The sequence below is a fragment of the Zophobas morio genome, unplaced genomic scaffold (genome assembly GCF_036711695.1).
Source record: "Zophobas morio isolate AGI-343-1 ecotype UQ-CSIRO unplaced genomic scaffold, CSIRO_AGI_Zmor_V1 ptg000011l, whole genome shotgun sequence".
Classification (NCBI taxonomy): domain Eukaryota; kingdom Metazoa; phylum Arthropoda; class Insecta; order Coleoptera; family Tenebrionidae; genus Zophobas; species Zophobas morio.
Window position 1 is genome coordinate 18,670,844 of NW_026972116.1, and position 27,965 is coordinate 18,698,808.

At 31.3% G+C, this 27,965-nt stretch overlaps 1 protein-coding gene across 3 annotated transcripts in view; it reads right to left on the reverse strand.

The window, feature by feature from the left end:
* Window positions 1-27,965, reverse strand: part of LOC135127127 (uncharacterized) — a 62,150-nt gene that overhangs the window by 24,529 nt on the left and 9,656 nt on the right. For 2 of the 3 annotated variants that reach the window (XM_064053469.1, XM_064053468.1), the window contains exons 2-3: window positions 18,349-18,527; window positions 9,489-9,602 (exon numbers count right to left, since the gene is read on the reverse strand). In XM_064053469.1, coding sequence (XP_063909539.1) covers window positions 9,489-9,602; window positions 18,349-18,494 — 260 coding nt within the window. In that variant the 5' untranslated portion in view covers window positions 18,495-18,527. The remainder of the gene's footprint in view (window positions 1-9,488; window positions 9,603-18,348; window positions 18,528-27,965) is intronic. The other variant, XM_064053470.1, reaches the window with a different exon arrangement.

Below are 27,965 nucleotides of genomic sequence, written 5' to 3' on the forward strand. Positions count from 1 at the left end.
CAAAAAAAGCAGCCCATTAATATAGAACGGGTTTTAACATCTCTGCTTGTGGTCGTTTATAATCTGCAGACTTGTTGCTTTAAAATTTAAAATATACAAGGTGATCAAAAAATGATAAATTTTATGGTACGTTGTTAAGAAGGCTCTGAAGAACTCGAACAAAGTGGCCCAAAAATCCCACGAACCAAATTTTTAAATATATTAAACTTCATTCATCAATTTCGTAATTCTGATACTTTTTAATGTGAATTTAATTGACAGTCTAAAATTCCGATAAAAATAGTCAAAAATGGCATCTGTTAACAGTAAAAACTGACGTTGTGGATTGTATTCTAGCAAATTATTATTAAATTATAAATAACTAATTATTTCACTGCTTCTTAGATGTGCAGTTCATTAAAACAAATCAGAATTACGAAATTAATTCTTCAAATTTAAAGTTTAATTTTTCAAAAGTTGGGTGCAGGAATTTTTTTAAGCATTTGTTGTCAGTAATTTTTTATCACCCTGTATAATAGAGGCTTATCACAAAGATGGCAAAACGCTAATCAAAGTTTGTTCGTTCATACGGTCCAAAAAACTGATTGCGTCATCTCAAAATATTATTAAATAAAGAACACTTTAAACATATAATCCGATGATGTTTTACTTATTTTACTCGTTTTACTTATTAATTATCATAGAATATTTTAGTCCTCAAATTTTACACTCTGTCTCAAGGACTCCATTAAAAACCTTTTGAAAATTTTGATCAAATACAAATACGAATTGAAAAATATTAAAATCATACATGTCCTCGGTAAAATTGATGACGTCACTTACAAATAGTAGGTATTAAATAAATATTTACTGGAAACTATGCTCTGAATGTGCCTCAGCGACCCATATATTTTATTGGACAAATCTGGAGCCCCTAGCTAATTTTAATATTGTATTAAAAATGACTATACAGGGTGTTTATTAAACATGCGGCGAAAAATTCTTTTAAAGATTTTTTTGTCTTTGAATGATTTTCGGAAAGATGCTTTGTTGAAAGATACAGGGTGGTTAAAGTAAAATAAAATTATTTATCCTGAGCCCATTTGAAAATATTAGTGAACACTACTCCAGTAGAAAATGAAGGAAATTTTAGAAATCGGATAAATGAGGGGTGTAATGCAATTGTATTTTTGAAAAATTTGCATCCAAGCTGGTGGTAGTCATTTTCGGTACTATTTGTATCACCGTGTATCTTCGAAACAAATCGTTTTTTCGAAAATCAACCAAACATAGGAAATCTTAAAATAACCCAAAGAATGACCCCCAATTTTTGTTACATGTTTAGTTCACAGTTCACATCCTGTATATTTAACAACAAATGCAAAAACAAAGTAAATAAGAAGTAACGTCGATTTCTAAGAAAAATACAGTTGTATATCCCGCTGTCATACAAATACGAGGGAATAATATACAGAATGAGTCACCAAGCCGGTGCTCCTCCATATCCCATTAATTATCAGAAATTATTTAGATAATTCTTTTCTAAGATGTTATGTCATTTTTGAATTTCCGACGCGACGTTGCCAAGTTAAAGGTACACGCTTTGTTATGGATCTATGACACCAATAAATAAAATTAGGTCTTAATGTACAGAGCGTTTATATTTTTAATTATGATAATTGTCAAATATCGATAATTCAGTTTTTCAGATATAACACCCTGTATTTTCTTACTGCATCGTATTCTATTTTTGATTTAAGGGAGAAACTAACATTGAAAGAACGAGAATATATAGGATGTTCTATTTGAAAAAACTGAAATATCTGTATTTGAAAAGTGTAATGTTTTTAAATTTTTTTTATAAACAACCTGTAAGTATAACAACGTTTGATTTAATTGATACCACCTTAAAATAATATTACTGAGATTTTTTTAACCCTTGCATTGCTAGAAAATTTCAACAGAATTGGAATAACGTGGCAACGTTTCAATTGGGTCTTAATATGCAGTGTTTACATATATTTTTTTAATTATTATTAATTTCAAATATCGATAATTCAGTGTTTTTAATACGTTTAGACCGAATTCCGGGATGACTAAATCAGAAATTTAAAAAATCACCTGATATGTAAAATGTATAGGCTGTTCTATTAAAAAAAATAAATTGAGTGTATGCTTCTCAAGGAACCGTATTTCTTTATCCTGTATATAAAAGAAAAATAAAAGGTGGTGACGCACCGCAAGAATTTTTAAATAATTCAGTGTTACAAAGCGTCCTTAAAAGCTGTTGTAAATCAAGTTAGTAGGTAATCAATTAATTATGCGATGTTGAGGACGAAAGTAAAATTTACTACAAGCGACATAAAATAAACTTTGCTAAAACAGCAAAGACACTCCAAGAAAGTTATCTAACTAATAAATTTAATCCCACAAGAACAAAAAAAATTTCCAATTTATTAAAATATTCAATTACAGGGCTACCACAAAATTTTAAAATCTTTTACTTAGTTAGAACTGTTAATTTTAGAACAGCATATATCCGCAAAATTAAAATAAACGCAAGATTAAATTTTCGTCAGATAGCTACCGTTCCGGAAACTAAACTTTATAAAACTATTTTTAATTACAAAACATCACACACTGCTGGAAAACTAAATAACTTCCCTGGAAAATTCATTAACGTACGTAATTTTCCCGAATGAATTTTGCAGCAATTTTTAACAGATTAATACAGAAAACAATAATGCATAAATCGAGCAAAATTAAGTTAAAACTTAAATAAAAATATTTCTGGCTTTAGTTGTTTCCTTTTCTTTTAGAGTTTGTTTTGTGAGTAAACAAAATATAAATAATACACCACACGACTAACAAGCAAAAAACAAAAAATCCAATGTTATACAGGCGAAAGTAGCTGTGTATAAACTCATCAAACAATCAACTTTATACATTAAGACTTAATTCAACCTGTCAGCAACAACCTCGATAAATTTATTGAGACCGTGTGTTTATTAGTTAGCAGTTTCGAGTAATTATGTCCATTATAATACTGAAGGAGTGAATTACACACTATATTTAACACAACCTGTAATTATAAAATCAGTAAATGAAATCATAAAAACCGAATTTATTACTAGCCATCTCTGTAGACTCCGAAATGAATAATTCACTAGAAGGAGTTAATCAAAAGAGAGATTAACATGACAGGTGAGCGATGAAAAACAATGTAATTTTTTGCAGGATAATGCGAACCCGTGCCTGCATTTTGATTAGGAATTATCTTCATATACTGCAGAAGAGAACAAACAAAATCAGTTAACAACTCACACACAAAGAAAAGATTAGTTATTGTAAAAACAGAACAGTTAGAACAGATTTCCCAAATGTAATCCAAGAAATAATGAACGAAGTTTCTGTTTGCTAACCTGCGGCACTTTCAATTTTGAACCACCACCCCTGAAAATAATCTTTACGCCTTCGAGATTTTCAAAAGTATCGATTTCAGATTCGACAAATACAACAAGGTAAAATAATTTCAAAACAAGTAGAGATTTTGACACAAAGCGACAATTTATGTGTACACAGTTGGCTAATACAGCAAAGCAAAGCCGTTCATAACATCGTAAAATTCCAAAGAATCTAATATGAACTTTCTTCTCGCCGTCATTAACTTTTCCATTTCATTTAAAATAAAACACCGTAAATAAATTAGATTACCTAGCCGCACTTTATTGTGCAACTTTATAAAAATGAATTGTCTAGTAAAAGTTTCGTACATCTGTTTTTAACGAGCGCGTCGAAAAGTAAACCGCAAACAGCGAGAAGAAAATCATCAATTAGCGAATAAAATAGCACTTTTACTCCAGTTATAGATAAGTGGATCGGGTTTATTGCATTATAAAACAAATCCATAACACAACTATAACTGAAATGAACGCCGTGTTTACGATCAACCCTTGGTCGGGATTTATGGTCACATTAACTTACTTAAGTGATTAACAAATTTTCTCTTGAAAGCAATACCTAACCTAACTAAGAGCAAACTAGAAGTTCCAAATTGATGTAGAAGCTTGTAATCCTAAGTCTACCAGTCTTCTAAGTTATGCAGATTAATATTGAGAAGTGGGTGATTTTATGGGTGTGTAAAGTGTGAAGTCCCTTGCTTAGATTTTCTTTTTGGAAATATTTATATGACTTTGTTTATTTTACGTTATTCTTACACATTAGATGTATTGCTCAGAAAGTTACGTTAAATGACACTATATCAGTAGCAGGTAATTAAAAATTTAAAGTCTCAAAACGGATTTATTATTTATAATTCTGCTTGTTTATTAACCAATAATTTTTTAAAAATAATTTAAACTATTAGTTTTAATGGCACCTGAATTCGAGTTAATAAAGGCTTAATGGTACAATATACATAAAAAGGAGAGTTTATATGACACTAATTACCTTGCTTTAAGGAAACATCTATTTATAAAAACGAACGAGATGCAGTGATAAATATAACTTAAGAACGTAACCACGTCTACCCAAAAAATCCGATTTAAAATTTTATTACAATAAGCAGCTTTCCTAAATTAAATGTTTACAAACAACATGATGTAGAAATGTAGGCAACCAACGTCGAATAGCATAACACAGTTTAATATATGTATTTTTAGTTTTATAAAATATAGTAACCCGAAACACAAAAACTTTCACAAAAAGGTTGGGAACTGTCAAAATTCTAGACACATTTACGATCTTTCTTTCTAAATGGAAGACAATAAGCCGAAAGCTTCTGCATGATAATGAAAATTAATCAGGCAACAAAACAGATTTTGTACACCAAATCAGTGATATTTATTTGCGATAAAATTATAAAATTGGCGACGTTTTCTTTCTTTCAGACGTAACATTGTTATCTTTTTCAGTAAATTCGCCTTGAGCCTAAATCCGTTATATTCTTTCAGGAAGTGAAATATTGTGATAAGACAGAATCGAAGTGCACCGCCAGAATCCAAACATGTTTCTAGAACATTGAAAACCCTTTTCTCATGAACACCTAAGTTCCTAAGTCTTGGATTCGTCATGAATACTGAAGTATTTGAAGCTTAAAAATGTATAATTAAGGTGGTTAAGAAATTTAACCCTCTTGAATTCGTATTTAATTTACTTTGGGGTAGACATAGAGGATTTTGTTATAAACTACATTCTTTAAACAAAATTGATCCTGTATTTAGTAGTTTGTATTAAAAATTATATATTTTTCGATAAAGTCTATAAATTAAAAAAATTTAGATAATACCAGTTACAGTATAAGAAAAAAATATGATGGTTCCCTTTCCTTAGTATAAAATGTTATTCTACAAATTGGATTTTTTCCGAAAATTTGGATGCCAAGGCGAGTTCATAACAGACAAATACAAGCTTGTGTTATTTTATAAAATTTAAATAGCATTTACTAAAAAAAAATAAGGAGATGTCATCAAATTGTAGATGGGGATGGTTAGCCAAATTTTGGTTAACGTTTTACCTCCTACACGATATCTCTAATATACATACAAAATTTTACAACAATCGACCCGGTAGTTTTGTAGATTATCTGTTCAGTAAAAACCGACATAGACAGGCAGACCGACAGAGAGACAAGCAGATGGAACCCGGAAGCCTACTTTTCCACTTCAATGTAAATTAGCGAAATATTGTAAAAAGGTCTAGTTGGTGAATGGCTAATTTCATGTTTTCCAGGTGTTTCATAGCGATACAACATGGAAATATCGATGTCCATCTATTGTTTGTGTTTTGGCGACTTTATTAGTCATATAGCTTCCAGAACTACTAAACCGATTGCTACGAAATTTTGTATATATTTTAAAGCTATCTCAAAATTTTTGTAGATCAATAATCGAAAATAAGATATGCAAGGTATTAATTATGTGTTCACACTTAGGTAGACACTAGAAGTATTTAAATTTTATGAGATAATACTTATATTTCCATAGTTGTGGTTTATTAATCCGCCCTTATTTTTTACCTTGTACAAAGCGATTTAAAAGCCATCGAACAGTTTCTTGTTCTCAGTATTATTATCACAATTATTGTGGAAAGTTCTCGTTAAAACCAGTTATCAATGAATATATAATTATTTGGCTTTTTTTCGAAAGTAAAATCGTTCCTTCTTCAGACAAATTAATTTTGACAACATCGTATGTACGAGAAATTTTGAACCTAGCCAAATATATATACAGGGTGTCCCAGATAAAATTCACCGGCTTTATACCTTGAGGAGGGATAGAGATCTTGAAATTCTGTAAAAGCCATTGTTTTTGCTTTAATTTACGGCAATGAACACAACGATTCCGACCTCGGAGTTGGAATGCGAAAATTCTGTAACGTTATTTGAGCGTTCACCCGATTTTCCCTCACTCCGCGCCAGACCAAATATGTATAACCCAGTTAATAGAGTGTGTTTTCGTGACATATGCGCTCGAATCAAAGGCAGTGGCGGAGCATAGGTGATTAAAGGATGATACTAATGAAGAAGCTCTACAAAAATCTTATAATTTTTCAAAAACGCGAAATGTATATTTCAGGGACGAGGGAACTGCTGCCAATTTTTTTAATTGTAACGTATATTTTTTTTTAACAGATTTTGATAAATCTTTAAATTATGTACAACTACAATATATGTGTTCTCTTAGTTTTAACTGTAAAGAATTTAAATGATCTAAATGTTAACTTCTACTGTCAGAAATTTTGGACTACAGCAATATTTCATCGCTGCATGTTGAAAATGGTTCTAAAATTTTAATTTTAGAAAATATTTGTCATGAAAATTGGATAAAAAATAGAGGCCCCATTCCATGGCCAGCTCTCAGCCCAGATTTAAGGTCCCTTTTGCTGTGGCGACACTTAAAAGATTTGACGTCTTCCCTCGCTCCTGAAGTACAATGAAACATTCGAGTTGAGTTTAAAAAAAAAATAAGTAACAGTATTATTTTCCCAAAATTTTCTGGGAAAATGGAGTTTCTAATTTAATCAATAATATACATTGTCTTATTCATTAATTCTTTTGAGCCACCTGTTTAAGCAAATCTCAAAAATATCAATGCAATGATAAAAACTCATCATATTTTGCACATTTTGGGTAGAATTTATTCGGCAAAATTTCGAGATGACGTCATCAATTTTGTGGAAGGAATAAATAGATATATTTTGATTAACAATTTACCATACTTACAAATTGACTGATTCATTAATTTTTTTGAGTGGCCCTGTATAAGTAAATCTAAAAAATGAGGTTCTTAATTTGATCAATAAAAAATTGGCCGAAGGTTATAAGTATAATCCGACAAATCCAGCTCTTTAAAAAAATCATAAAATTTTACTTTACGGTTTTCATTTTGTGATAACCGTCGTAAACTAAAAACCAGAGGCATAAATAACACCCTTTGTCCCTCAGCAGTAGCTTAAGTGTTTATATATGTTTATACATCGAAAGAATGTCACGTAGAAGTTAGTTTGATTTGAATGAATTTGTCTTCTCAAAATTGGACTAAATTTATTAATTAAACCACATGTTGAGCCTTTTTAATTGGAAGAATTAATAAGAAGTTTTGGTTTAACTGTGAACAACGACAGTTCGAAGCTATGCTTATATCATTCAAGTTCTATTTTTTATATTTATGGCTTTTATTTTGTTTATCGACTGGAAATGAAATAAACAACAAATGTTTTATTTCATTGTAATAATAATAATTTAACGATTTACCAAAATCCATTAAAAAATAAATAACTTTCATAATTTTTCATAAACACATGTATAATAATAAGTTTCCCCCTTCAAACTGAAAACAGTTGCATTTATAGAATTTCAGTGTCTCTCTCTCTATACGTTCTCAAGATATTAGACCGGGGAATTTTGTCCGAGCCATCTATATTGTTAAATTCTTTAGTGACAATTTTCTTGAATAACTTTAAAGTTATCGTAGAAATAGAAATTTCTAGTCAAATTTTACCTGTTGATCTACTCTAAAAATTTAATGACGTTATTTTAAAATATTGCTTTATAAATCTCGTCAAAATGTGCAAGATATTTATTAGCATCTAGATTTATCAAAATTGTATTTTTCGTTTTATCAGAATTGTGAAAACGCTGTATCGACTAAAGAAATAAATACAAAATTTTGTTAAAGAACATAAACAATAAAATTCTCAAATTTTCTTCCAATTTTAAGCTGCGTAATATGAAAATATAGTTGACGATCTACAAGGACTAAGATTTTACCTTGATTATAAATGTTAAAATGAAATAAATTAAAATTGTGTGAAACCACGAAATTCATTTACATTTATCTAATTGTGCTTTGCACTAATGAAACGTCACCCCAACAACTGAAACTCGCTGCATTATTTTTACATTTTAGTTTCAGGAAATTAAAAAAAATATATATTCAATTTTGATATAATTGTTCAAACGTTTTATATTTCTGTTTACAAAATCAACACTTGGCCAACTTCATCTACATAGGCAAAGCGGAATTCATATAAAATTTAGAACAACATTTTGTCTTATTTTAGCATCTGTCAGTAAATGTAATGAGTAGCCTAAAGATACTTAGTCTCAGTAGGCCACTGCGAGCCCCGTCCTGGGTCAGTTGGCCCAGTTAGGAAAAAACTACTTTAAGGATGCAAAAAATACAAAATAATAATATGCTTAAAAGTGTACTTCTTAAGTGAAAGCGAACAACAAAAAATAAGACGTCATTTGATTATTAAATTTCTGCTCTAGTTGGCCATGACGCTTACATCAGCTATTTAAATTTCATTACTGACGTACGCATGACCAACTAGAGCAGAAATTAAAAAAATCACACGATATTAACTACATGAATTGAAATTTGCGCAGCTGGACCAACTGACTTGGGACGACCCTCAAATCTCAAAAGGTATAAGAAAACTTTCCTTAACGTGTTTTTTCTATACATGGCGACACCACAAATTTTAAATTGCAAGTTAAACTTTTTGTAGATGTCGTTAAGTGTGAAAGTTGTAAATACTGTCACATAAACTTAATATTGCATTCTAGTGAAAACAACTTTCTTTGTTTTTATGGAATTCACTTCATTGGTGTCACTCTAAATAATTCCATTGGTTGTTAATAATTATCGAAAAAATTCAACAGGTGGTGGATTTTGAATCCAAGAACTGCTTCTGAACGCTTGACGTATGTAGATGAAGTTATTTAACACAAACTACAAGTTTTACACAATTAGATCTTCTCGTCTAGAAAAATCGTAAGTATAGTAGAAACCAAGAATGAGTGAATACCTACTGACTTTTGTTTGACAACGAAAAATTCCAAGGCAACAGAAAGTTAATGTTCACTAATCCCTACTCTTTACTTTCTAAGTGATATAGCTGAAAGTGTGTATTTTCTTGTAATCTACCGACACATAATTCGTGCATATTAAGAAGTGCAACGGACTATAGACAGGATGTGGAGTAAGTTGGAGCGACTTGCTCACCTGGGACGAGACGGGTCGCCATAGAGTCGATCGAGGTGCTGAAGTCTTAACATGTTGATGGCACGCTGTACCTTGGGACCCATACTATCAGGTTGGGTCGGGCCGCTGCGCACACTACCTACCACCAGCACGCGTTAGCTCGCACGGACTATACATGGCATGCACACCCACAATGTGAACTAACTTACTTTTGGAAAAAGACACACAGCGTGCAGACAAACCACAACAGCGTCTACTAAAAATTAATAGCAGGATTCATTTCGGGATCGTTAATTTCAGTCGAAACATCAAAGATTCGACGATGGGGCTTGAATGAAATTAGATCTCGGACTAATTGCCCGTACCGCGGTGTTTTGCTATAATTATTCTTATTTAGCACGCGGCTTAAATTTTAATTTTAATTTCGACTCATTAAGGAGAATACGGTCTTGTGAATGATGGTCCCAAGTTTTCCTAAAGAGAATTACGGTTGATTGCTATAGTGCTGTTTAATCTCGCCAAGTTGACTAAATCGGCTTCCATTAGAGAATTTTCAAAGTGAAGGAGCGGTGCCTTAACGCGCAGATTTGCGCTGGGATGTTACCAGCGATTACCACTTAATAATGCTCTAAGCTTTTTATGATTTATAGATGGGGTGGGAAGGTTCATAAAAATGGAAATCAAAGTTTGGAGCGGATCATTAAAATGTTTCAGCAATGAAAGATATTACGTCTAGCGTTTTTATACAAAAAAAAAGAATTAGAGTTGACTGCGCGCTTACAACTTTACCTGAAATTAATTATTAACGTAGCTTTTACACTTATAAACCGAAATAACAACAGCCTACTCTAATACCATAACGATAGACAAAAGTGTGTAATTCTATAGCTTAAAAAGTTTAAAAAGAATTAAAAATAAGAATAGTGTGTTTAACGCAGATGCTAGTCCCGATCTGGTTTTCAAAACGCAGATAAATTTCATAGCAGACATAATAAAATGGATTTCCGTGATGTTTGAAATAAAATTGCAAATAATTATGTCTGAAACTGTGTAACCATTTACGAAAAAAATGCACTATGTGAGAATTACACCAACGAAACGCTTTGGCTTTTATTTTCAACTAAAATGAAAATAATTTTCTGTCATTTTAAATTAAATTTTGAAACCAGTACCAGTCAGAGCATTGTTTTCTCCGTATAATGTAATTTTGAACTGTAAACATCTCCAGGTTTGTTGCGTGGGCTGTTTTTAATTAGGTAAGTGAGAGTTTAGATCCTAAATTTCCCACAAAGGTCACAAATTTAATACCGAAAGGTCGTGATCGTGATTTTAATTTAAGAATATAGAGTAATAAATAACAACAAGAAATCTTCAGGAACGTCATTGATGAATGGTGTAAAAAAGAACGGACTTAAAATTGGTTCCTGGCAAACACCATCAACAAAATAATTCAAAACTTTTAAATGCAAAATTTTTATTTTAATGAAAAAAGGCGTCTTTGGAAATTTATGGCCGCGTTAAACGGCTTGAAAAGCAAAAATATTGACTTATGGAAATTCGCAACATAAATTAAAAGTACGTCATTAATTTTAGTGTTACTTGTCCGGGTTCATTTGAACAAAACTTTATATTCATTCCGCTCGGCAGAAAATAAATATTCAAATTATCTGACTCCTGACTCAACTTGTTCGAACACAATAATGCAAATTTAAGCAAATGTCTACATGGTCATCATGTGGCTGAAACATTTTAACTATTCCGCGTGTTGTATTTAAATGGCAGGAATAATACAGTCAGTAAGAGGTCGATAAATTACAATGTTACATAGCAAGTTATAATTAAAAGTACAACAATTAAATGTTCATATAACAAAAATATACAAAACTACGGCAGCTACAAAAGCGACGAAAAAATTCGTTAATTACGGCTAAAATTTTGCACCTCATAAAATTATATGGCTGACTATAAATGACGCTACGCAGAACAAACAGCCATTTACGTCATATTAGTTTATGGGGTGCAAAAAGCACATTTTATTTACTGCTCTTCTACAGATGGAGATTAAAGCTATTATACACACATTAAGACACCAAAAACTAGAATTACTCTGATAATCAGCATTAAATAAAACACATTTGTAACTATTACTAAATTAACACTTATAATAAATGTCACGTTTCTAGCTCTGTGTTAGATAATAACGCTTTTCAGTCGAGAATGTATGATTAACTCCGCGACCACTGGGCTTGCATATTTTCCCTAAATCGTTCTAAAATAAAATTCATTAAGCGCAAAAACTGTTACCATTGTGTGAGATAGCAACGCAAAGCAGTCCCTTGTCTCTACTATCTCCCAGACTGCACAAAAACACATATTAAAAATTTTTAATAAAAGGTTTATTGCATTAATTAGTGTCTGTCATTTCAATGTTTACCAACTTTTTGCAAACAAACGTCGACAACAACCAAAAAGTTAACAATGGAGGATACAATATTCCCCCCAATTAATTTTATTTTAAATCACGATGACTTTGACTATGTGGAAAAAGGGTATTGCTGCAGCACGAAGCGAAACGATGAATTAACGCCGTTTAGCAAAAACGTGATTTATGAATTTTATACTTTGTCGGGTAAATAGAAATAAATGGACAGGTTCCGGGCGTCAAATAGGATTCTTTGATTGAGTAGATTCTAATTGCAAACGTGAAATTGTAGGAGACTTTTTTAACAAAAAGTTAATTAAAACGTTAATAAAAGTTTATAAGAGTATCCGTCAGGAAATTATGACAGATGACATGGAAATGTAGAGCGCAGCTTCAGGTATGAAAAGCAAACAACACAAACTCGACAATAATCTTCTTGTGTTAAAATCATTTACCAACATATATATTGTTCATTTGATTGTACTTCTTGGGCAAAGAAAGTTCTCTTTAAATAATTTTAGACCACTTTTTTGATATAGTTGAATTTTTGTATAAAAAAAATGTGATTGTCTTATGTGAAATTTATGTAAAAGTAGTGTACTGAAAGACCTGTCTGAATCACAAAAAGTGTAAAGCGCACTTTTTACTTTTTTGTGGGGAGTGTTGTGGTGGATCAGGTTTGAAAAATATAAAAATGACAAATAATGACTAATATCTTTTACCAAAAGAAGAACCCGAGTCTCTAAAATTACATTTTTTCTTCCAAATGTTAAATTCGGTTGCAGTTTTCTAATTTTGCAAATCGTGCACTGATTCAAGTAAAAAAATAATTTTCTCGAAAGGCTTTAATTATATTTTGTTGGTTTGTTCTTCTCCTTGCTTCCCGAAGAATTTACAAAGTAATTGCAACCTAAAGACGTTTGAAAACGATGTGAACCACTTTATTTTCTTTTTTGCAGGGAGTGTTGTGGTGTAAAATTATATATTATTATAAAAATGGGCAAATAATGGATGAAATTTTCTCCAAAATAATAACCCGAATGAAATTGGTACTTTCAAATGTTGAATTCCGTAGTGATTTTCTAGTTTTACAAAACGTGCGCTAAGATTCAAGCGAAAAAATAATTTTCTCTAAAAGCTTGAATTATATTCGGTTGGTTTGTTTTTTTGCTTGCTTTCAGAAAAGTGTACCAAACAATTTCAAATAAAAGACACTTGCAATCGAATTAAGCACATTTTTCTCTTTTTTGTGGGGAGTATTGTGATGGATCAGGTTTGAAAAATATAAAATGACCAACTAACGACCAACATTTTTTGCCAAAATAATAGCCCAAGTTTCTAAAATAACGTTGTTTCTTCCAAGTGTTCAATTCGGTTGAAGATTTCTAATTTTGCAAATCGTGCACTGATTAAAAAAAAAAAAAATTATTTTCCTAAAAGGCTTGAAGTTCATTTTGTTGGAGTTTGTCCTTCTCATTACTTCCAGAAGAATTTACAAAATAATTGCTAACTAAAGACATTTGAAAACGATGTGAACCACTCTTTTTTTCCTTTTGTAGGGAGTGTTGTGGTGGATCAGGCTTAAAAATTATAAAAATGGGCAAATAATGGATGATATTTTCGCCAAAATAATAACCAGAGTGAAATTGCTACTTTCAAATGTTGAATTCGGTAGTAATTTTCAAGTCTTACAAAACCTGCCCTAAAATTCAAGCGAAAAAATAATTTTCTCTAAAAGCTTGAATTATATTTGGTTAGTTTATTTTTTTGCTTGCTTTCAGAAAAGTGTACAAAACAATTTCAAATAAAAGACACTTGCAATCGAATTAAGCACATTTTTCTCTTTTTTGTGGGGAGTGTTGTGATGGATCAGGCTTGCAAAATATAAAATGAACAACTAACGACCAATATTTTTTACCAAAATAATAGCCCAAGTTTCTAAAATAACATTATTTCTTCCAAGTGTTCAATTCGGTTGTACATTTCTAATTTTGCAAATCGTGCACTGATTCAAATAAAAAAATTATTTTCCTAAAAGGCTTGAAGTAGATTTTGTTACTTTGTCCTTCTCATTGCTTCCAGAAAAATTTACAAAGTAATTGCAAACAAATGACATTTGAAAACGATGTAAACCACTTTTTTTCCTTCTTGTAGGGAGTGTTGTGGTGGATCAGGCTTAAAAAATACAAAAATGGGCAAATAATGGATGATATTGTGGCCAAAATAATAACCGGAGTGAAATTGCTACTTTTAAATGTTGAATTCGGTAGTAATTTTCTAGTTTTATAAAACGTGCGCTAAGATTCAAGCGAAAAAATTATTTTCCCTAAAAGCTTGCATTATATTTGGTTGGTTTGTTTTCTTGCTTACTTTCAGAAAAGTCTACAAAACAATTTCAAATAAAAGTCACTTGAAATCGAATTAAGCACATTTTTCTCTTTTTGTGGGGAGTGTTGTGGTGGATCAGGCTTGAAAAATATAAAAATGACCAAATAATGAGCAATATTCTATACTAAAATAATAACCAGGGTCTCTAAAGTGAAATTATTTCTTCCAAATCTTAAATTTGGTTACCATTTTCTAATTTTATAAAACTTGGGTGAAATTCAAGTGAAAAATAATTTTCTTGGAGTAGCCTGAATTATATTTTGTTGGTTTATATCTTTTGCTTGTTGCCAAAAAATGTACAAAGTAATTTCGAATTAAAGGGTACTTGAAAACGATTCAAAACGCATTTTTCAGTTTTTGTGGGGAGTGTTGTGTTGGATCAGGCTTGAAAAATATCAAAATGACCAAATAATGAGCAACATTTTTCACCAAAATAAGAACCGGCGTCTCTAAAATTACATTTTTTCTTCCAAATGTTAAATTCGGTTGCAATTTCATATTTTTAAAAATCGTGTGCTGGAACTCAAGCGAAAATGAATGTTCTCGAAAAGTTTGAATTATATTTTATTGGTTTGTTCTTCTAGTTGCTCCCAGAACAAAGTAATTGCAAATTTAAAACGACGTGAAGCATATTTTTTTCTTTTTTATAGGGAATGTTGTGGTGGATCGACATAAAAATGATCAAAATGAGCAAATATTGAGGACTAATGCCGCCAAAATAATAACCCGAATCAAGTAAAATGACTATTTTCAAAAGTTGAATCGGTAGTTGTTTTTAAAAAACGTGCAACGAAATTTAAGTGAATAAATAATTTTCTGGAAAACTTTCAAATTTATTTTATTGATATGTTCTTTTGCTTGTTTTAGAAAAGTTGTACAAAATAGTTGAAAATTAAAACGCTTGAAAACAAAGTAAAACGCACTTTTTACTTTTTTGTGTAGACTGTTGTGGTGGATCAAGCTTGAAAAATTTTAAAATGACCAAATAATGACCAAATAATGACCAACATTTTTACCAAAATTATAACCAGAGTCTCTAAAATGAAATTATTTCTTCGAAATCTTAAATTCGGTCCAAATTTTCTAATTTTACAAAACGTGGGGTGAAATTCAAGTGGAAAATAATTTTCTGGAAAGGCTTCAATTATATTTTGCTTGCTTTCAGAAGAGTTTACAATGTAACTCCAAATTAAAAACATTTGAAAACAATGTAAAACGTTCAAGTAAAAAACAATTTTTTTAAAAGGCTTGAACTAGATTTTTTTGGTTTGTCCTTCTTATTGCTTCCAGAAGAATTTACAAAGTAATAGCAGACTAGACATTTGAAAACGATGTAAACCACAGTTTTTCCTTTTTTTTTAGGGAGTGTTGTGGTGGATCAGGCTTAAAAATTATAAAAATGAGCAAATAGCAGATGATATTTTCGGCAAAATAATAACAGGAGTGATATTGCTACTTTCAAATGTTGAATTCAGTAGTATTTTCTAATTTTACAAAACGTGCGTTAAAAAAAAAATTTTTTTTTGAAACCCTCAATTATAGTTGGTTGGTTTTTTCTTTTGTTTGCTTCCAGAAAAGTGTACAAAATAATTTCAAATAAAAGACACTTGAAATCGGATTAAAGCACATTTGCCACTTTTGTGAGGGGAGTATTGTGGTGGATGAGGCTTGAAAAATATAAAAATGACCAGATAATGAACAATATTTTTACCAAAATAATAACCCGACTTTCTAAAATGACATTGTTCCGTTAAAATATTAAATTATGTTACAGATTTGTAATTTTGCAAATCGTTCAATGATTCAAGTAAAAAAATAATTTTCCTAGATTTTGTTTGTTTGTTCTTTTCATTGCTTCTAGAAGAATTTACAAAGTATATGCAAACTAAAAACGTTTGAAAATGATGTAAATCACTTTTTTTTTTCTTTTTGTTGGGAGTGTTGTGGTGGATCGGGCTTAAAAATGATAAAAATCAGCAAATAGTGGATGATATTTTCGCCAAACTAATAACTCGAGTGATATTACTACTTTCAAATGTTGAATTCAGTAGTGATTTTCTAATTTTACAAAACGTGCGTTAAAATTCAAGTGAAAAAAACATTTTTTTTTAAAGCTTGAATTATATTTGATTGGTTTTTTCTTTTGTTTGCTTCCAAAAACGTGTACAAAATAATTTCAAATAAAAGACACTTGAAATCGAATTAAAGCACGTTTTTCTCTTTTTTTGAGGGGAGTGTTGTGGTGGATCAGGCTTGAAAAATATAGAAATGACGAAATAATGAACAATATTTTTTACCAAAATAATAACTCGAGTTTCTAAAATGACATTGTTCCTTTAAAATATTAAATTATGTTACACATTTGTAATTTTGCAAATCGTTCAATGATTCAAGTAAAAAAATAATTTTCCTAAAAGTCTTGAACTAGGTTTCGTTTGTTTGTCCTTCTCAGTGCTTCCAGAAGAATTTACAAAGTAATTGCAAACTAAAGACGTTTGAAAACGATGTAAACCACATTTTTTTCTTTTTTGTGGGAAATTTTGTTCTGGTTTGGGCTTAAAAATTATAAAAATGAGCAAATAATGGATGAAATTTTCGCCAAAATAACAACCCTAGTGAAATTGCTACTATGAAATCTTGAATTCGGTATTGATTTTCTAGTTTCACAAAACGTGCGCCAAAATTCAAATGACAAAATAATTTTCTGTAAAAGCTCGAATTATATTTGGTTGGTTTGTTCTTTTACATGCTTCCAGAAAAGTAGTACAAAGTGATTGCAAATTAAAGACACTTGAAAACTAAGTAAAGCGAACTTTTTACTTTTTTATGGGAGTGTTGTGGTGGATCAGGCTTGAAATATATAAAAATGACCATATAATGGACAATATTCTGTACTAAAATACTAACCACAGTCTCTAAATTGAAGTTAATTCTTCCAAATCTGAAATTTGGTTACTATTTTTTAATTTTACAAAACGTGGGGTGAAATTCAAGTGAAACATAGTTTTCTGGAACAGCCTGAATTATATTTTGTTGGTTTGTTCTTTTGCTTGCTTCCAAAAAAAAAATGTACAAAGGAACTTCAAATTAAAGGCACTTGAAAACCATTTTTACTTTTTTGTGGGGAGTGTTGTGGTGGATCAGGCTTGAAAAATATAAAAATGAGCAAATAAGGAGTGATATTTTTCACCAAAATGATAACCCGAGTCTCTAATTTGAAATTATTATTTTGAAATGTTAAATTAGGTGGCGATTTTCTAATTTTCCGAAAATGTGCCAAAATTCAAGTGAAAAAATAATTTTCTGGAAATTTTGTATTATATTTGATTGCTTTGTTCTTTTGCTTGCTTCCAGAAAAGTGCACAAAATATAATAAATGAAGCTCAAAATTTGGCTGTCTTTTCACGTAATAAAAACACGAATTTTCATTTTGCCTAAAAACAGTATCATATTTGTGTGAAAATGGATATTTTATGTAAAGCTTAAAAATATATTTTTTCGTCAATTTATCGAACGTATCGCATTTCCAAGAAATATGTTTATATCAAGTTTACGACGACTGCGTTACGGCTATAAAGTAAAACCGCGATAATTTAAAAATAATTGGATCCCCTAAATCTTATCCTCCACCCTTGGGTAATTAAACGACTCCACAATAAACAGAAAACTAAATTATAGCCCTCTGAATCCACCCCACAACACTTTCGATATATATTTTCGAATAATCCCCGAACCGCGACATAAATCAAAACTTCACAAAAGAAAACTCCCTTCTTAATGAACCGACAGGATGTAATAGCAAAACTCGCAGGTTTAAAGTTTCAAAGACAGGCATATTCCTCGTCTTGCCGGCAAATTTAATTTAACTATTATAAAAAAGAATTAAGTTCGGTGTTTGCGTAGATGCACTTTACATAAGAGGTCTCAGCTTTTAATTTAATGAAATTCAACGCCCAGACGACCGTTTATGTGCGAAAAAGTTACCAGTTGACACAGAAAACTGAGGCTATAAGTGACATTAGCGTTACCATGCAGAGAGTGTGGAAATAAAGATATCATCGATGAGGTTACCTCGGTCTGGCGACGGAGGAATACAACTGGTCTAGTTTCAAGAGCTCTTGCAGCATGTTGTCGTTCCTGGGGCTTGGGGCTGCGTTTGCTTCCAGCATAACCATGGCTGCGATTACGGCGAACCACCACAGAGCAGACCACCTCATATTCCTGATGGAAATTGCCTCTAACGTCCTTATCTGCAGCAAGGGATAACTTAGTTACATACATCGCTTCATACAGGAAGTTGTATAATTTCGTGGTGAAAAAATCACGATTTGCGTTTAAAACGGATTAAAGCGAAAGTTTTAATGACAGAAGTTTGATAAAAATCTGAATTATTTACCCAAAGGGGTTGTAATGTCATGGGATATTTGTTGCAATCGGATGCGATTTAACACTTATATTAACATAAAGAATACAATTTATTATTGTTTTATTAATTCAACCACGAAAATTGAATTAATCAATATCAATTAGGTGAGTTGTGGTTGTCCTTCGAAAGCAATGGTCAGTATAATGATTACGCTATTGAAGTAACAGGTAACTTGCCCAAGCGTATTTATTCCAACACGCTGAACATTTACTTGGATTGTCATTCACAAAAAAATGTAAACATGGTATGTCCGGTGAACTTAAGACCTTTCTTTGTAGATCTAGGTTATGAATATCGTTTATTTCTTTATCAGCAACTAAAAGGTTCTTTCATTTTTTAGCTACAATGTATTTACATTTGTATCATAACATTGTATCAATTGTGAATTTAAATAAATTTTCACGACGTTCACGTTCAGACTGTTATAAGTGCACCTGCAAGAAATGAAATAATTGTAAGTTTATAAAGATATAATTTTAGAAAAACTTGTTTTTACCTTCATCATAATTCATAATTATTGTCAGGTGCTTCTATGAGAAATGTATCCACTTCTGTTTTTTTAAGTATTCTTAATTGTTTAGATTATGTAACAGTGTGGATTTTAAGAAGACAATTAAATTCGTTTACGTATGTATTTTTTATGTAAAGTGGCGTAGCATTGAACTTTTTTCTGCATTTATTTAATAACTAAAATTATAGACCATATTTTTTAGAGAATTTAGTATAGATGTTAAAATGACGAGGGAAATCGCTAATCAAAATTTTTCAGTTTATGCCTTCCGAAAACTTGATGACGTTATTTCAGAATTACTGTATCATGTAGTACTTTCTTAATATTTTCATAATTTTTAAACATTCGTCCACAAGTTATCGTAAAATAATCTCTAATTGATTTGGTGCCTACCAACAACAATTAATCAATTTTTACTTTCTGAGCGGAAGCTAAAAAGAAGAGAAAGAAGAATTAGGTTTCCCGTTTCTGTCTGTCTGTCTGTCGTCTGTCCGGATTTTTATTAGACAGTTATCTTCGAAACTACTGAACCGATTGTTGTCAAATCTTGTATGTATATTAGGAATACCATGTATAAGGTAAAACGACCGCCAAAATTTGGCTAATTATCCCCATCATTAGCAGGATGACGTCATCTCCAAAATTTACAGTAATATACATTTTTTAATTTTATAAAGTAAGATACTCTTCCACCTTAGACATCCAAATTTTTGTAAATAAATCAAACCAATCAATTTAACTTTGAAACTGCAAAACCGAAAACTGAAATCTCAAAATCAAATTTTATCGAAAAAACAGGATATGTTTATTGTGCTCCAGGGGCGAGGGAAGTTCGACCAATTTTTTTTAAGAATGTATTGTACGCTTGTGGCGAGTTTTTACCAAGAACGAGTTGCACACTGATACTATAAAAGAATTTTTTTCATATTATTTTTTCTGTTGAGGAAATTTCACGTCAGAATATTTAAAAAAATATGAAATAATTAATTAATTTTACTAATTAAATTAAAAATCATTTTTATCCTACACCAAATTAATTTTTTTTTTGCTTCAAGAGGATTAGAAAAAGGCAGAATGGAGTGTCTAGCCAAGAAAACTTTGTTTGTTTCTCTAGCCAGGCAGTGAAAGAACTTCCGGGTAAACATTTTAAATAAACTTGCAAAACTCTTAAAAAAAACTGAAATATCAAACTTAGCTAAAGAAATTATTTCAATTGTGTTATAAAAAATCCAGTATTTAATATTAATATTTCATTTAATTAATATAATTAATCTAATTTGTATTGCAATTTTTTGTCAATAAGACTTTTTGTTGTGAGTACTTTTCATTTTCTGGTGAAGGATAAAAATAGTGTGTACACCTCGCCTGCGGCTCGCCTTGCCATATTTTCTTTCGGCCCGAAAAACCCTTACTTTCCCGCGTTGGTATACAATATACCCTTATATGACCCATTACTATCACACAAGTTCAAGTATGTAAAACGACCCGCTTGCGGCGAGTTTTTACAAAGAACGAGTGTAATAATGACTTTATGTAGCAACTTTTTTAAAAATATTTTTTTTGTTGAGAAAATTGTAATTTGTAATATGGCAATGATCTTATAAAACAAGTTTTTCTGTTGAAGAAATTTTAAGTCAACATATTAAAAAAAAATTGGTGGAAAGTCATTTCGCCAGAACTTCCCTCGCTTCTAAAATACAATAATACAAATCCCGCTTTTTCGAAAAATTATAAAATTTGGTTATGTGAATTTTATTTTTTCTATGAGAAAAATAAAGATATGTATGTAACGTTAAAGTAAATGTAAAGAAACGTGCTGAGCGTACGTTCCAAATGAGTTTTCCCTTAACAAAATTTTATGATGACGTCATCAACATTTTTACAAGAACACGTATATCACTTTGGATAGGTACAATGTAGTACTAATGATAACAGTATTGTATTCCGAAATTTTCGAAAAAACATAGTGAGCCGTTCCAGATTTAATCAATAAAATAAATTGACTCATTAATTGCTTTTTATGAGTCACCTTGTATAAAAAATTTAAAAACTTTTAATGCAGTCATAAATCACAAGCATAGACCCATCATATTTTGCAGATTTTGGATAGGATTTATTCGACAAAATTTTGGAATGGCGTCACTAATTTTTTGGGAGGGGATAAACAAATAAATTTTGCTTAACGTTTACCATGATTACGATAAGCTTAAAATATTTACAAGACTTCATAGTAATCAGTTTCGAAGTTTCAAAGTTCAAATGTAAAATATTGTTATTCCGTTTTGAATTTTTTCCAAAAATTCTGGATGTCGAAGTTGAAAATTCGACACGAATTCATACACCACAAGTTGAGAAGTATCTTATTTTATAAAATTTTAAACTACTTTTTGTTATAAATTTTGGAAATGCCGTCATCCCATTGGTGGTGGGTATGATGACCCAAATTTCAGTTAGTATTTAACCATCTACATGATATTCCTAATATACATACAAAATATGGCAACAATCAGTCTAGACTGTTTCAGAGATTATTTGTCTAATAAAAATGGATACAGAAAGACAGACGGAAACGGGAGACCACTTTTTTCGTACTCTAGAAGTCATGACACGTCAAGAAAACATGAAAGTGGCAATTCGGCCGATGGACTCAATTACTGTACCTTCTTAGCTTACGTTCGAGAAGTAAAAATATCAAATAATTAATTATTTTTTCTAATTAAATTAAAAATTATTGTAGAATCAACGTTTTTCTTTAAGTGTTTTTTCAATTGAGGAAATTTAACATTAGAATATTTGAAAGCCCAATTTTTACTTTCGCGGGGAGTATTGTGGTGGACTAGGATTCAAAAAAAATTAAGATGACCACAAAATAAGCTATATTTTTTACGAAAATAATAACCCGAGTTTCTAAAATGACATTCTTCCTTCCAAATGTTAAGTTTGGTTGCAGTTTCCTGACTTTAAAATCGTAGCTGAAATTCAAGTGAAGAAATAATGTTCTCGAATGGCTTGAATTAAATTTTATTGCTTTGTTCTTCTGCTTGCTTCCAGAAGAATTGACATAGTTATTAGAAATTAAATATGGTAGAAAACAATGTAAAAGGCTTTATTTTTTTTCTTTTTTAGTGGGGAGTATTCTAAGGTGAAATTACTGCTTTCTAAATGCATCAAAGAAAGTGAGGTTACCATTCAAGAATATACAGGATACAGGGGGTTCAAAATAATGCGCACTAACTCTATGACATCTTGTTAAGGATAGTTTACGGAGCAAAGAAAAAATAAATTAAAACATTATTTTGTCCAAAATAGACGATAAACTTTTTCTCACAGAACCTTTTATAAGCAAGCAATAGCTCCGCCCACCCACCCCTCTCCCCTCTTGATTGTAGTGACTACTCTTAATACTGTTGTCTCAGTAGTGTTTTTTTACTTTTTGTTTAGTCAGACTTTTAAACGAAAGTAGGTATTATGACAAGGCCATAATAGATAACAATTAATTTGTCCTTCTTGATTATTTATTACGGGGCTAAGTTGAACTTTTTCCTACAGAATTTTTTAAAAGCAAGCAGAATCCCCGCCCACCCACCCTCTCTTGATTGTAGTAACTACTCTTAATACTGTTGTCTCAGTAGTGTTTTTTATTTTTTGGTTAGTCAGACTTTTAAACGAAAGTAGGTATTATGACAAAGCCATAGATAACAATCAATTTGTCATTCTTGGTTACTTATTACGGGGCTAAGTTGAAATTTTTCCTACAGAATCTTTTAAAAGCAAGCAGAAGCCCCGCCCACCCACCCTCTCTTGATTGTAGTGACTACTCTTAATACTATTGTCTCAGTAGTGTTTTTTATTTTTTGGTTAGTCAGACTTTTAAACGAAAGTAGGTATTATGACAAGGCCATAGATAACAATTAATTTGTCATTCTTGGTTACTTATTACGGGGCTAAGTTGAAATTTTTCCTACAGAATCTTTCATAAGCAAGCAGAAGCCCCGCCCACCCACCCTGTCTTGATTGTAGTGACTACTCTTAATACTGTTATCTCAGTAGTGTTCTTTATTTTTTGGGAAGTCAGACTTTTGAACGGAAATAGGTATTAAAACAAGGCCATATATAACAATTAACTTGTCCTTCTTAGTTACTTATTACGGGGCTAAATTGAACTTTGTCCTACAGAAGCTTTTATAATCAAGCAATAGCCCCGCCCACCCACCCCCTCTTCCTTGTAGTGACTACTCTTAATACTGTTGTCTCAGTAGTGGTTTTTATTTTTTGGTTAGTACCTACCAAGATAAAACCGATTTGGACAAATAACACCGTCTAAGAAAGTAGAGGGCGGGTGGGTGGGGCTAGAACTTGCTAAGATATGACTGAACAATATTAAGTGCAGTCACTAAAATGAAGAGGGAGTAGGTGGGCGGGGCTATTGCTTGCTTATAAAATACTCTGTAAGAAAAAGTTAAACTCATAAGACTGTAGACAAAAGCTAAACTTAGCCCCGCCCACCTCCTTTTTCCATTTCACTGACAGAAACACCACCAGCATCAGCGAACGGATTTATGTTGAAAATTATTCAATATAAACTGAATTCCTTCCAAAATTTTATCCATTTTGAACGATTTTATATAAGTGTCAACATAAATAATTATTTAAAGACGGTCATGTCGTCGATTAAAATATTGATTAAAAAAAATGGTCAAATGACGTTAGTTAGCCGATAAGCAATGGCGCTGAATGGGTAAATTTAATAGACATTGATTAAAGGCTTAATAGACATCTACTAAACATAATCGACAGCGCTGAATACGGGTTATACCTAATGTGCAACAACTGATGTATTTTTATACCAACGGTTTAATGGATTTGCCTAAGATTCTAATAAAATAATAATGTCGTCATTAGTTAACACTAATAACACTAGTAACTAAAACGAAAAGGGGGTGGGTGGGCGGGGCTATTGCTTGCTTATAAAAGGCTCAGTAAGAAAAGGTTACTCTTAGCCCCGACCACCCACCCGCCCGTTCTCTTTTTTTCTTCTGAAATAAGAATATAATTAGCTTAATTTTTTTTTTCGAAATTTGAGATATCGTGTCTTTATCCATTGTTTTCTTCACATAACAAGAAACTAAAAAATTTTCACATTGTTTTGTTTTAGTAAGTGAACGCCAAATTCACGTAATGATTTTTTTTTAATGATTTTTCTCGAATTTAGACGTATAAACTTATCAATGTACCCGTGAGCCGGTGCGCTATTTTTTTGAACACCCTGTAAGTGTACACAACTGAATGAATTTAAATCTAAAGGTAAATAATCATCTACGATTCGTAAGCTTCGTTGAATAAAAATTTCCAACTAGAATATCAGCTTCGAATACAGGTACTGAATTTTATGTTTATTGATTCCAACGACATAAGAGCTGAATATGTAGTAATTCGTGATAAATTGATGTGTGGAATCAGAAATCCTAAATAATGGAAAAATGGTACTAAAATATATTGTAAGATGTCAAACGTCTTGTTGTAACAGAAAAAGATTTTGTCTGAGATAATGCAGCCCTGGCGTGAAACTCGAATTTTTATCATATTATATATCACGTTTTAAAAGACCCCCAACCTTTATATGAGAGATTTCTTCGTAACTTAAAATAAAGAGCTACATTCAGTCAAACGTTCTAATAAATCCATTATTAGCTTTGTTATTAATGTTTTATAAGTTCGTATTTTTTCAACTGACAATTTCTGAGTACCCACTTCTCTTCCTCTGACTCACACGTGAATTAAAAATCAACTCACTAAATAATAATCCAATTACTGGTTAACACCAAGTGCGGTGGTAACTTAATATTCTTTTAAAAAAAGCCAACTGTTGGACTTTCACGTCTAGTCCAATTATGGAATAATTAGCACTAGAATGGTGTATTTCAAGGAAATTGAAGCCGTGCGGCTAATTCTCTTATAAAGGATAGGTGAATTTGTATGACAACGTATTAAACTCAATTTTAACGCCCCCACAGCCTTTAATTTAGGACAATAATTACGTACAAGTTAATTTGTTATCAAAACTAAGTTAAATTCCTTAAAGCAAAGCTAATGTGCATAATTATCTCCTGATCAAAGAAAACCAGGTCTGGCGTAAATTTGTAATCTTATATGTGTACAAACACACGAAGTTGTACGAGAAGCCACACCATTGGATTGAAATGCAAATTTTCCAGTGATTAGTTTCCCCGTTTAGTAGACACTTGATTTGTAATTTGTTCTTTCGTCCAGAGTTTGCATTTATAACGCTGTTATAATTACGAAAGTAATTGCAAAATATTATCTGCGTAATTTTGTTCTGCCACTTTTTCATCATTACAAGATGTGTAATGAATATTTATACGGCCGTGTGAGACATAGAGTAAAGTTCAACTCGAGAAAATGTTGCTACGCATTACACATCTCATTGTGAACAAGTCAATTAAAATAATGGATGTGGGCTTTTTCAATACAATGAAATAAATGAATATCATTAAACGCTCTCATTAAAGTCGTCCGCCGACTTTACAAACAAACATCATTATAAGTTTGTTATCTACTTGGATGTATATGAAATGTCTAAAAATTTCAACAGAATTTATTTATGTATCCTCTTGTATATTTAGAATTAATCTTTTAAATATAATTTAATCACAAAACATGCCAATCATTTTTAAGAAATACCGCTTCAAAAACTTTACTCTTCCCTTTCTGATCTCGAATTTGCGAGGCAAACAAGGGCTTGTTGACTCTGCAAACCTGTACTTCGGATGTCGAATTTCTTACAGCTACAAACCTGAAAACTTTGCGTTGTCTTTGGTTAGCGCCCGAACAGGGAAATACCGCAAAGCTTTGATAACTATAATTACCTCGTATTCAGTTTCGTTAGAATTCAAAGATTTATTAAACTCACAACAAATACACTTTGTAATCCTGTAATTAATTTCAGAGAAGTTTGCTACCAACCGATAAAGCAGTTACAAGCCATTATTTGGTAATTTACTCGAGTCAGAAAAGAGAATCAAAGTCTTGTGCGGAGAAATGCTGCAAATCGCCTCCACCAAAAATGAACAACACGCTTACTTAGTGTGGCTGCTTATTCCGAAACAAAGCGAAGACTAGGTAAATCCGCTGTAATTTATCTCGTAGGTGTAACTAAGCCTGAAATGATGGGTGAGTGTTGATCTTAAGGTGTACGTGAATTAAACTAAGATGTCTTAAGCACTGCGTTATTGTTTAGTAGCTCAGTGGAAGAAGCCACCTACCTAACCAAGTTTTGTGTCGTAATTACGATTAATAATTAATTGATGGAAAAGGTAAGAAAAAACTGTTTCTGAAAACCGATTGTTTCTATATTTCTGATCTGAAGGGAATGGACAGACGGACGGACAGCCAAAAACCATTAGTGGCTTTTCTCTGCAGGGACCGCTACAACAATTATATTCAGAGTTCGGGTTCAAACACGGAAAAATTCACAATGCACATTAAATAAAATGAGAAAATATTGTTCAAACGCTTTTCAGATGTTTACCGTAATTACTTCAGGCTGTTTTTAACAACAATTTAGTGTGTAAAAAATATTTCAAAAAGTTAATACGTCTAAATATATTTTTTTTAAATATATTGTTCACACAACAAAATGTAAATGGAAAACAGCGATCAAATTATACGGTTTAATTGTAAAACTTAAAAAAAAATGTCATTAATTTTTTAATGTAGTCAGATTTTCAACGTACTTTAAAATTGTGGTATATTTGATAAAACGCTAACGAGAATTTGTAGATCATCCCCACCGACAAATTGATGACGTCCTCTCATCATTTTGCATGGTTAAGATTATCAAAATTTTCTAAAATAATATACTCCTGTAGTCGTGGTTTATGAATTCGTCTTGATTTTTATCACAACTACATTATGAAAATTATTTATGCAATATTCTCCACGTGATTCATCTAGTCTCTCTTCTGCATCATTATCTTTAATTTTTATTGTCCGTAAGCTAAGGAAGTATAGTAATCGAGTCCATTGGAGGACTGGTTAATTTTATCCTTTTTTTTTCTTAAAAAACCTGGTTCAAATGGTACATTTTTGCAAGGAAATATAGATTTTGCAATTATGGGGCGGAGCTTAACTGCAATTTGTATAAGGAAATATCGATTTTGCAATTAGGCGCCGCCCCATAATTATAAAATCGATATTTCCTTATACAAATTTTCCATTTTAAACATGTTTTAAGTTTCTCGTTCTAAAAAGACCACTACGTATATCAAGAAAAGAGGCAAAATATAAACCCCGCCCACCCGCCCTATCTCAATTGTGATGATTTTTTTTATTCGCCGTCAACCAAGGGGGCGGAGTTTAACTGCAAAATACTTATTTCTTTACAAGAAATTAAAAACATGTTTTAGAGTATCGTGTTGTTCAAAGAATACTATGAATGTTAAGAAAAAAAGGCAAAATATAAACCCCGCCCACCCACCCCATCTCAACTGTGATGATTTTTTTTTATGTTAGAAACTTAAAACACGTTTAAAATTGTAAATTTTTGTTAGGAAATATGGTTTTTGCAATTAAGCTGCGCCCCCAGTAGAAGTCTGCCAACGAATAAAAACTCCATTACTATTTAGATCAGGGCAGGTGTGGGTGGGACTTAATCTTTGGTTTTAATTTTTTCTTGATATACATAGTGTTCTTCGAACAAAAAATCAGTCCTTTCGTCTGTCATGTGTCTGG